Genomic DNA, 12,699 nt, shown 5'->3' with positions numbered 1-12,699 from the left:
AGGGGACACATCACCATCTGAAGGGGACACATTACCATCTGAAGGGGACACATTACCATCTGAAGGGGACACATTACCATCTGAAGGGGGCACATTACCATCTGAAGGGGACACATCACCATCTGAAGGGGACACATTACCATCTGAAGGGGACACATCACCATCTGAAGGGTACACATTACCATCTGAAGGGGACACATCACCATCTGAAGGGGACACATTACCATCTGAAGGGGACACATCACCATCTGAAGGGGACACATTACCATCTGAAGGGTACACATTACCATCTGAGCCAAATTCTCTGATCCGTGGATGTGTATACAGATCCCATGTTGTGATCATAAAAGCCACTCCCTTTTGGGGACAGCCAAAGGTAAGATTATTGCCAATGCCTCTCAACCAGCATGCATTGAATTCCATAGGCATAGCTTGACAACATCTGACTACTAGCTTGCGATAGGCTGTGTGTTGCACAGCCTGTGATCTGACATCTGTGTGGAGGGTGAGGGTGAAGGGGGCAAATATGCTGTTCCGGGGAGTGAGATGCTAAATGTTAGACTAGTTTTGGATATTTCTAGCTATATTGAACCTTGTAGTGTAGCAAAGGGGACTCTTGCGAGGAAGAGGAGCAGTTTAGACAGACAGTTGTGGTCACTGAGGCCTGCATTATGAGTGGCCTGTTAAATGGGCCAATTTTCTGCAACCCCAGAGTTACTAATTCCATGGGTAAGCAGTAACTCTCAGACTGCACAGATTGTATTTGCTAGTATGTTTAGTCCTACTACTTTAGTACTACAGACTTACTACAAAATGCTATGTGCAGAGGTTCTACGCCGCCTCTCCTATCTTTTTCTGTGCAAAGATGTCCACACCGCTTACATAGTCTCCACATATGTAAGTATACTTTTCTAGTAGTAAATGTGAGCGGGACAGAGGGGAGTGGCTAGAGAATGCATAGTACAAAATGGGAGGGGTAAAGAGAGGAGTAAGAAGGGACATACTTCCGCCCACAAAATAGTAAGCTCATTCCTATTCACAAACTGCACTTCTAAAGTTACTACAGCCAAAAATGTCACAAAACAGTCGTAAGTAAGTCCAGCACCACACATGGGCCAGCCACTGGTACTGCAACACCCACCCATAGAAAATAATGTGACAGGGATTTAAAATAAAACCCCATAGGAAATAATAATATTTTTTCTTTAAGCTAGTTAAAAATACCAATTTTGTTTTCTTTTACAAAATTATCTAAAAATAAAATATATTTGTATTAAGATATTACAGAGTTTAATACTCTTGTTTAAATTTAGAAATTAATGTAATGTTAATCTTTATGAAAATATAATTAGATTACCTGAAATTAATTACATACATCACTTTTACTCATTTGTATTACATGAGGAAAAATATATATATTTTTACTGTAGGTAGAATTATTTTTGTAATTTAAACTGCCCAAAAAAAATCATTGTCATTTTATATAGTCAGAATACGTTATTGATGCTGTAGCATTTTTGACATGTTTCTAATATTGAAATAAAAATGCTAAATTATTTAACATTAATATAAGTCAAAATATTTTTTTTTTTTAAAGTTGAATAAACTTTTACACTTTTCCCTATACTTTACCATTTGCAGATCTCCAACATGGTGGCAGAAACCTCCATCTACTTGTGAAATGCAGGAGCAGTTACTTTAAACTTTTAACTTATTTGTACATTGTTATAAACTTATTTTAATTATATAAAGTTAAATTAGATTTGGTTTTTTTACAGATTTATTTAAAAACATCCCACCAAAAGTATAATGTTTGTATTTAGTTTAATTACAAAAAGTTATGCATAGAATTAATTGAAATTCATTTACATTTGTGTATAAAAAATAGTCACATTTATTTTTAAATTTGAAAAGTTATTAAACAAAGTTAGCATTAAAATGGTAATTTTAAAAATATAGATCTTTTTTAAGGTTTAGGTAAATTAAAAATAAATAATTGGTTTAACCTTATTTCCTACAGCATTCTATTTTAAGTTCCTGCTGGCATTATTTTCTGTGGGAGAGTGTTGCAGTATCAGTGGTTATTATTATGAGTTCTTATATAGCGCTCGATTACCCGTAGGCATCTCGGCGCTTGCCTTGGGAACCCGTCCTGGCTTTTCCCTGTGAGATACCCGTACTGGGCATCCCCAAGGTGAAAGCCAGGCATCCCGCCGCAGGGGGGCCGTAGTGGAGATTAAGCAGGCTAATGCCCAGAGCTGCAGAGTGTGAACCCGTGATTCAAGTAGGCACCGAAGCGAGAATTGTCGAGTCCATGGATAATTGGGCTCAAGACCCTGCCGCGTCGGGAATTGAACCCTGGTCCCGGGTCTGACCTCTGCTTCAGGGTCTGCCTCCTCTAACCAGTGAGCCACACTTCTCCACTGGTTAGTAATGTTTGGTGCTGGATTTACTTCTCTTCCTGTTTAGGGGTAGTAACTTATGCTTGTAAATTGGGCTCAATCCCCTGTTTGGTGGTGGAGGTATGTAAGTCTACACTTTTGCATAAATTTACACTTGTAAATGGTGAATAGCGAAGAATAGTAACATTATTAACCAGTGTAATAGTAAACATACATATGTAGTTTACTTTGAGAATAGGCCCCAGGGAGTTCACTATTAAATGAGCGATATTCTGGGTACATTTCACAGGAAACTGGCAATTGTAGGTCTGATTATCCGCAACCTATGATTATTTGGATATCCAGATCTGCACAAAACCTCTCATCGAGTCCTTGGATTCTGCACATCTCTCATGTTGGATGTGTATCGCACTTAGTCGTGCGGCCACTGTGCCGTACTAGAGGGCATGCATTTCTTGGCCCATTGGACAGGATTAGGATTATGTATCAGACAGAATACCACGTGTTGCTTCTGGGTCTCCTTCGTGATCTGCCATCAGGTTTTAAGACTGGAATACATAGAGTCCTATGTCAGATTCCTGCTCCTGGGTTTCTGCCATCAGACATAATGAGGTTCCAAGGGTGGTTGAGTTGAACTTTTTCTTTCTACGCCTGCGAGAAATCCCAGAATAACGCATACCACCCGTCTGGGCACTGGTTAGGTGAGGGCAAGACTTGCAATTTCGACATTCATTCATCGTGAGGCCTACACAGATAGCAGAGGAGGGGGAGGCACAGAAATGGGTCTCTTTTCTACATGGTAATAAGCTGGTGGATTCATTGTATCACGCCTTGTCATATGAGTATACTCAACAGAATTACTTACCAAAGTCATTGGCACAGAAGTTGCTTTGGAGTGTGCCGGTTTTCTTGCACCGTGGAGGGCACTCGACCGGAGGAGCCAGGACTGTAAATCAAAGAAGGCAAATGTCACCACAGGGCTCACTCATAACATAGAAGCAGCACTCTGCCATCCCACCACCTGCCTTCCCTGGGGAGGTGACCCCTCTTCCTATTCTCAGAGTTTGAATGCAGCACCTTGGAGGTTGGAAACCAGTGAGCAAGAAGAACTGAAATAGGATAGTGAAAAACAGGGCACAGTTCACTGAATTTATTAAGTCTGGCTTTCTTCCAAGTCCCGGAAGTCCAATATCTTATCAAGTTTCGAAAGTCCATCATGTACCCTGCTCCTCACAGAACCTTTGAACTTCTGGTTATCCTGCTTTGAGGAAGAGGACGTACTGAACTTGTCACCTGCTGGTCACCTGGCATAGGCAGGGTCCACCATCCGAACTGGTGATGTGCTGGTCAACAGATCACCCGGTAGAGGCAGAGGGAACAGCTAAAATTGTGAACTGCATCACACGGCACACGCGGGAGCAACATGTGAACCTACGACCTACTGGTCATCTGGTTTAGGCAGGGTGCGGCAGCTGGACCTGTGACCTGCTGGTCAGATGCATGGGTAGGGTCCTGCAGCTGAACAAGTGGCACGCGGGTGACCCAGCAGAGAACACAGATCTACGACTTCCCTACTCCTTCTGTGAAGACCAGTTTCCTAATGTTACCCTTGAGCCGCTCCAGTCTCATATTATTGTGACTTCAGGTCATAGGAACACTGCTCTCATGAAAAATGATGCCTCTTGTGCCATAACGTTCCCTTCTGAACTTCAGAGTTTAGGAAATGTCCTTTTTCCCCCTTTCTGAGTCTTCTTTTTAAGGTCTTCCTCACCAGTGCCTGAACTATTGTAGTAAACTAGAAGTATATTTGCTCAAAGGCCAGATACCTACTTGAAATAAAGAATTTGCTAATCACTTACACATATGCAATGTAACAAATGTGTTATATTTTTATATTAATTGTGTTTTTGTTGAAGATTATGGGCCTGATACGAGTTTGGCGGTGCGGGAGTGGTGCGGCACGCCATCCCCCTGCTCCAGGACCGCCATACTCAACTGCCAGTCGCCCGCAGATTATGAGTTTCCTCGTTGTCTGGTGGGCGGTCCTTTGGCGTTACCAAGGTGATGTCTTTGAAAAAGGCATCTCCATGGGAACGCCAAAACAAGTTCCTGCACGGCATTGCCTGCTAAGTCCATGCCGTGCAGAAACTGGGTGTGCATACAGACCGGGGGAACAGCATGTGCCCCCCTACATGCATTTCCATGACCTAAAGCAACAGGGGGCCCTGTAGAGCTGCCTTAGTTTCCTCACCGCTAGCAGTTTCATGCATGAACACCGCCATGGGATGTACGTCAGTACAACGCGATCATTTTGATCGCGGTACTTTACAACGCTGTTTTCACAACGCAAGTCGTTAATTTAATTTTCTATTCCAACTCCAGCACAAGTAACAGTAGGGAAGGTGTAGGAATAGAAAATCAAACTATTCCTTAAGCAAGAGCGCCAAGTCGTAGTAATGACTTGCGTTGTAATGGCTGCGTCGTAAAGGTCGCACGGTGTAAAGACCGCGTTGCAAAGGATGTTTCCCCCACCATGAGACCGCTGGCAGTGAGGAAACTCCTAATATGCTTGGAGGGGCTGCCGAGGCCCTGCTAAGCATATTACGGCCTCCCACGGAGGTCCGACCGCTGTAATAGTAATATGGTGGTCGGACCACTGGTGCGGCGGTCCCCGACCGCCACTGCACCTCCATCACGGGTTCAGCAGTCCATCATAATCAGGCCCTAAATCTTTTGTACAAATACTATCTTTTTATTATTAAAAGGCAAATACTGATATATTTTGCATATTAAGTATAAATGTAATACATATTTTACATGAATACGTCATTTAAAACATTTAATGGATGACCACCACCTTCTGCAGAAAAGTGCGAAACAGAAAGACAAAATCTTACGAAAGATCTAATCCTATTCCTAGAAACATATATAATGTTACATAGTCTATTACAACAGTCCCATTGAATTAAGGATAAAGGAGACCAGTCCTTAAAAGGTATTTCTTGGCCCTTATTGTGAGTCTGAAGGAGACTTTGTGTGAATAACAGATGGCTAGGACTTTGCTCTTTCCTTTGGGCTCCCTGCTATTGGTGGGGTTCAGTTGTTGGCATAGTCTTTCCTTTATGGATGTAGACGCGTTTTGACACATATGAGCTTAAAGGGTCTCCTCAGGACTAGGACATGGGTGTGATCTTTACTTGTATATAAAGAAAACTAATTTAATGTGTCTAATTAAGGTGCGCACCATTGTGGAAGGTGAAGCCATACCCTGTACTCTGTTGAAGCGTCAATAAAAGGGAGCTGTGATTGTTGGGTTATAGGACCACTCATTGCCCATGGGTATGCAGTGTTTTGTGTTAGTACTGCACAGTTGGATTTGTGTAACTTTTCACACCTTTGAATATTTTACTCTTGGTAACCCAAGTCTTCTTTGACTGTGCCCTCTTGTGTTTGTAAGGACAATATGAAGTGAGAGGTGCATTTCAGAATAGACCCTAGTACCACAATGTGGTAATCGCTTAGCTACACATTTCTTGTGCCCCATCTTTTGGTTCTCAATCGGTAGAATCAATGTCAGGTGCAGGGACGCGGATTATTGGTGTCAGGACGGCGGCCGTCGTCCATTCCTTCAACACCGTGTGAAGTGAGAATGTACAAGCATGTTAAAAATGACAGCACTGCTGTCTTTTTGCTCAACCTAGCTCTTCTGAAATCGTCCTGATGTCTCCTTTTGGGAGATTTACTTTATAAGAGTTTCAAGACAGACTTTATCAGTATGTACCTCCAGACATTTGGCTGCAGAGCCGTTCTCACCTTGGTTACCATGGCAGTGCTGTTGTCTGTGAGCTCACGCTCACTGTTCTTCAATCATCCCTACATGCTGATGTCCTTGTTTTGTGTTTTTCAGCATCTCTTTGAAGGAAAGCAAGTTTCATTGACAAATAGAACTGGTAACTAAATAATTGTTGATTGCTTGATGGCAAAAAATATTAATTAGATGTTCTTGATACTCATACCTAGGATTGTTCCTTTGATGGGCCATTTAAATTATTTTATTATGGCAACTATGATTTAAAAGAGTAGAGAGTATGGAAACCAGTGGATTATTCTCAGGTTTGCTGTAGTCAGATGCACGGGGTTCTGGAAGTTTGTTTCCATGTGTCTGCAAACACATGAATGATGAAGGTCTGAGCCAGTGCTGTCCTGTATCGGGTTTATGGATGATTCATATCAGAACAGGTACATGACCTTCATCTTTCCATATGAGATCAAGTCTTGAGAGAAGTACAAAATACTTTGATATTTTGTGGAGACCAGAGGCTTTGTTTAAACCAAAAGTTGTCATTTTAAGCTCAAGAATCAAGGTTGTTTTTATTTTCAGTGAAAATGTTTGAGTACTGCTGCTCATTGAGTTTTTTGTTTTATGACTTCAAACACTGTCAATTTTTTATTGATCCTACATGTTTAGAGATAGAAAAATATGGTGGATTAGAGCTTCAGCCTTAATTTCGCATCCAAATCTTGATTTATAACATAACATAACATGTGTATTTGTAAAGCGCACGTTCACTCTTAATGGGGTATCTTAGCGCTGAATAACAGATGTTTGTTGATTTATGTTGACAAATGTATTTCTTTACTTCCTGGTTAGATTTCCTATATAAGGAGAAAGGGCACGTGGCAGATTGATGACAGTGATTACTTTTTTGTGTTGTAGTTGCAGAAACACAGGTGCTTAATCTTGAAATTGTTATCGATGTGTTTTTCAATATAGGTGGATAACACGAATGGTTTGGTTACATACTGAACAGTGACCTGATCTGCTGTGACATAGGTCATAGATGGAAATGTAATGTGGACATCAGAATTCAGGTCCACATATCCCCGAACTAGTTCAATTCCTAAACTTCTCTTTACTCAGTGCAAGCAAGGTTTTCCAGCAGGCAATGCCATGATGACAAAGTGTACCAATTCTGATCTATAAGCTTCATTTGCGTCGGGCAGAAGGTGAGGACACAGGCATTTAATTTTAAAACCTTTTCTCTTCTGTGAGAAAGGTCGCCATGGGAGTGCACCAGGTATTTTTTGTATTAGTTTATTTGCGAATCCTTTTATCTTAAGTTTCTAGAGGAGTGTTTCTGAATTCTGAAAGTACTTTTCTTTGATAGTACAGTTGGTCAAATTCTTAAGAACTGGCCCTGTGGCAAATTGCCTCTGAGGCTTTTGGAATGGAACTCCAGTCATGAAGACTGCTCTTAGCTATAGATTTTGTATGTAGAGATGTACAAAGATTGCCGTCTTCTTCTTTGATCCGACTGTCCTGGAAGTTAATTGTGTCTCTATCATTATATTCACAAATATAATGTCTGGGGACTGGTGACTCAACCAATTAAAGTGTTCAGACTTTTCTTCGATTGTGTCCAAATATCAAAACTTCAAAAATGTATCTTTTCTAAAATTGCGATATTTTCCCTAAGAGGATTGTTTTTACAGACGATCTCTCCTCATATTCCACAAAGTTAAGTATTGCCAGCTGTGGCAGAAACGAAGAGCCCAGGGCTGTCCTCTTCGCATGAAGAAAAACTTATAACAAAATCTGAAAAATGGTGTTGTAGGACAATTATTACCAAAAAAATAAAATAATTCCTTGGATACTTCATGTGTTCTTAGATGCCTTTCTAGATAAAGTTGATGCCATCTAATGCTTTGTTTCGGGATATAGTGGCATATTGGGATTCTACATCAAAGGTTAATAAAATCTTATTGCTCTTGTCAGATTTAATTTCCTCCAGTAAGTTGACCACATCTACAGTGTTTGGACATAAAATCTGTGAATCTGACAAATGGTTTTGAAAAAGTATCAATGTACTTGGGGATGGGATCTAATAGGGAATCACAACTTGATACTGTTACCGAGGCATGGGTGTTCTGTGAATTTTGTAGTATTTTGACTAACAAGTATACGGTTGGTAATGGTGGATCTATGTTCTTAAAGAATTTGAATTCTTTTGTACTCAACCCATTCTTGTCCAGTAGTGGCACTATGGATCCTTGTGGAGTGGGATGCTTCTGTACTTTCGGGTAGTGAACCTGACTGGAAGGTTGTTGAAGGCCTTCATGAAGGTAGTTTTGCTTGCCCAATATGACCGTCACACCTTCTGTGTCTACAATTTGCTCATTGGTCTTCAGTTGGTGGAGAGATACTTTTTGTTATGTTAGGAGGCAGAATTTTAAATAATAGCCGACAGTACTGTCTTCTCAAATGTTATCCGATATGATGGAATCCCTGTGGACGAGACATGAATGTTGTGGTTACTGCTTTTACATTGTTCTACTGGTTATGGGAGGAAAACTGTAATTCCAATGTCCTGAAGAATCCAGGGCTTCAGAGTTAAGCTGCACAGAGCCAGTTTGGATGAAACAAAAGTTAGTCCTTAGATAATGGCATTTGGTCCTGTGTTAGCGTGTGCTTGAACATGTTCACAATGGCGTTGTTTGTTCCCACTTGTAGGCTTGTCTCCCTCTCTTGAGCTCTCCTGTTTTGTAATTTTGCTTGCATTTTCCTTTTCGATGGGCTCAAGGTGCCAGTCAGGGTGTCGGAAGGACAGATAATCCTCTAATAGCGGCAGGGCCTGCTCAGGCAGCGCCGTTAGGATTATGATGTCTGTGCCTCACAGCCGTTCCATGTCGGCCTTTCTGACATGGAAAGACTGTCGGAAAGTGTTTTTTGGGGCCACCAGCAGGGTTGTCTTCCCCCCTGGCCCTCCCCAATGGGGTCTAGAGGGCACCTGTGGTGCCCCCTAAACATCCTTGCACCATGTGGCAGGCAACGCATGGTGCCAGCCACACAGTGCTGGGATGTTTTAGAAGTGTATATTTTCTATTGAGGCTGGTGCTGCAACCCGCAGCACAAGCCTCAATAGAAAATATATACTTTCTGACTGCATCATAATTGTGGAAGCGGAACCGCTGACTTCTTGCGGGGCGGTCCGTTTCCACTACGTCGGACCGTCATTGTAATTAGGGCCTATGTCTTTTTCTCGAGTCTTAGCAATTTTTCTGTTTCACTCTGTGTTTGGTTCTGCTGGGAGTCGAACCAGAGGAAAGTGATGACAGTTTTGCTAATAGTTTCTTAATATGTTCCTTCAAGTAAGAAAGAATGCCTATTCACCAATCCCATATGGGAAGATATGCAGATAATGTGAGTAACTCACATTATCTGCGTATCTTGCATCATCCCAAGCAATCTTTGGAGCTCCGCGCAAGTGTCGACAGCCGCCCTTGGAAAAAGCTGCAAAGAATCTCCACTCTTGTATTTCAGGGGTAACATAATATAAAAAATAAAATTGAAGAATCAAAGGAACAATTAAGAGTATCTTTACCCAGACCACCTAGTTATTATTGTTTGCCTGGGGGCTAATATACAATTATTTGGTTACCAGTTCTGTTTGAGAATTAAGTTTGCCGATCATCAAAAAACCCTAAAAAATACAATCCAGTTAGGGCTTTGACATGTACCTAAGTTTGAAGAACCGCAAGGTGAGCACGCAGAGTAAAATGCTATAATGGGGACTGAGCTGAAACGTCTTCATGCCTAGATGTCTTGAGGTGCATGCAAATAACGCTTGTTCTCCGTCACTTTCAAAATAAATTGAAAAGATAAAACCAATGTGGATAAGTTGTGATGCTTTAAGAAGAGCCGGAATGTGCAAATGGCAAAAACACTGTTGTAGTTACCACGTTTGTTCGTCCTCGTGCCCCACGGTCTTGAAGGAATGCCGACTGAGAACCAAAAGGAGAGCCACTTGTGAAATTTACATCTAAATGATTGCCACAGTGTGGAATTAGGATCTGGTCTGCCCCTCACCTCTCGCCGCTTATTGTTCTGAGAGAACACAAGAGGACATAGTCAAAGAGGACTTTAGGTATCAAGTGTGAATCATTTCAAAGGGATGAAGCTACTTAGTGCCAACTGTTGAACATTAACACAAAACACTAACCCCAGATGCATCAACAACTCAATTTGCGATTCCTTAATAGCGAAAAATACCGAATGGCTATTAAGGAATAGCAAAATGGAATGCATCAAGAAATCACTTAAAAAATAGCGATTTCTTAGAATTCCTTAATTGCGACTCACAAATTGCGACTCGCAATTAAGGAATACCTCCCCATTCATTCCTATGGGCCTAGAGGCCCATAGGAATGAATGGGAAGACAATCTCAATTTGCGAATCGCAATTAGTGATTCGCAAATTGAGATTGTGATTTCAAGGGTGCAGGGGTGTCCAAAGGACACCCTGTTGCACCCCTGAATTGATCTGTGCACATATGTTGCGCACACACATGCCCTTAGGCATGTGTGTGCGCAACATGAAACTTTGAAAAATGCACTTTAGTGCATTTTTCAAAGTTTTTGCAAATTACCATGAAGTTGTACTTCATGGTAATTTGCGTGCCCTATTAGCGAATTTGCTATTTTTAAAACTTTCATGCATTGCATTTAAGGAATCTCAATTTGAGATTCCTTAAATGCAAATAATCGCAATTTAGCGATTTCTAAAATTGCGATTTTTGCATTTGGGATGGTGCATCCCAAATGCAAAAATACGGCTCGCAAAGGGGCAGATTCTGAGAATGCGCCCCTTTGCGAGTGGATTTTTGTTTGATGAATCTGGGCCTAAGTACTTTTAACACATTTTTTTACCTCCTCGACAAGTGGTCCTATAAATATACATCCTCAGCCTCTGTTTTGTAAGTCTTCAAATCAATACAAGGTATGCCTTAACCTTGCGTGATGATGTGCACCATCACTGAACAAACTAAGGCACTTTTCTTCAGATTGGGCATCTGAAAACGTTTGGAGGATGCCTGTCTTCCTCCTTCCTCTGAATGACTTTCAACGTCTCCTCATTGGCAGTAGCAAACATCCTCTGTCAGCCACTTACCATAAACATACTTCTTGCTGGCTTCCCAAACTTGAAACTCATAAGGGAGATATGCTGAAGACATAACGACAGAGGCTTGCTGGACTGATCCATGGTTCACCCCATTTGGTGCAGAGGACTGTTGTCAACTACCTCCTTCTCAATGCCACCTGAAGTTTTAACACTGGGCTTTATGCTATTTTGCACTTTTTATACGTCTTTTAGGAAATATTATTTGAAACCCATCTTTTTAAAATATGATACGCATCATTTACAAACAGCAATGAAATTAGTGTTTAATCTAGAGTCCCCAGATGTATGTTTTTATGTGGCTAGTTATATTTTAAAATGTATCTCCGCTAGAAAATCAATTATTATATGAATCTTGTAAGCTGCTAAATGTATTATGCACTTTATAACAGGATGTTGTTGTTATCATGTATTATTATGCTAATTTGCACACATATGTTTGAGTACTTGCTGCTATGGTACAATATCCACTATTGGAATGATTCAGCACTTGCACTTTTTGTCATATTTTGTCATAGTTATTCCTTGTGAATAGCCTGATTAGACGCTGTTATATGCATATTGCACTTTAGGAAGTATGCAGCAGAATTCCTTTTAGAAATTATCAATCTGTATTAATACAGAGATGATACTTAGCACTTTAACTGCTTATTTGCACATTATCAATGGTCGTATATTATCAATACTACAGTCAAATGTATTTTTCTAGATGACCTTATGATTTTGTACTATTATAGTTGCTAAATGTCTTTATTTTAAGCGCAATCCCGTATTTGTTATTTCTCTTCTCTATAGCTGTTTCTATATGTGTAAAATTTTATGTCTGTTGCTATATGGTTGTGTTATTTTACAAACCGAATAAAGCATCTTTGACTTGACTTGACTTGACTTGACTTAACACTGGGCACAGACATGTTTGTGTCAAATTCTAGGTTCTGAGGGAACTGTGCTTTGTTCTGAGTTTTGCACACAACATTTTCTCTAGGTAATATCTGGGAGAATTTGCACAATCAAAGCGGAAGCTGTAGTTCTGGTTGCAAAGACTCTTACCTCATGTTATTCCGCATTACCAGGCACCAAACTAAGAATCAGGCACAGAAAAAGATTTTCCCTGACTCTTAGAATGAGGCTGTAAGTGTAAAAGGTTATTACAGACGAGTAATCCTGGCAAACACAGGCCGCCGTAGTACATGCACCCATGTGGTTTCAAGATACACAGTCATACATGGATGTGTTTTGTTTAGTCAGTGATCATTCTCATAATCCTTCATGTTCCTGTTATGTCTCTAGTACCTGACTGATTTGGGGTTCTCCACGTGCAAGTAGAATCCAGATAAGCT

General features: G+C 40.8%; 1 protein-coding gene across 2 annotated transcripts in view; it reads right to left on the bottom strand.

The window, feature by feature from the left end:
* Positions 1-12,699, bottom strand: part of PCOLCE (procollagen C-endopeptidase enhancer) — a 234,340-nt gene that overhangs the window by 2,701 nt on the left and 218,940 nt on the right. For both annotated transcript variants that reach the window (XM_078671253.1, XM_078671254.1), the window contains exon 7: positions 3,268-3,348. In XM_078671253.1, the coding sequence (XP_078527379.1) occupies positions 3,268-3,348 (81 nt within the window). The remainder of the gene's footprint in view (positions 1-3,267; positions 3,349-12,699) is intronic.

This window comes from Lissotriton helveticus, chromosome 12 (genome assembly GCF_964261635.1).
Source record: "Lissotriton helveticus chromosome 12, aLisHel1.1, whole genome shotgun sequence".
NCBI lineage: Eukaryota > Metazoa > Chordata > Amphibia > Caudata > Salamandridae > Lissotriton > Lissotriton helveticus.
The sequence above is the reverse complement of the archived record's forward strand: the minus strand, read 5'-3'. Positions and strand labels throughout refer to the sequence as shown.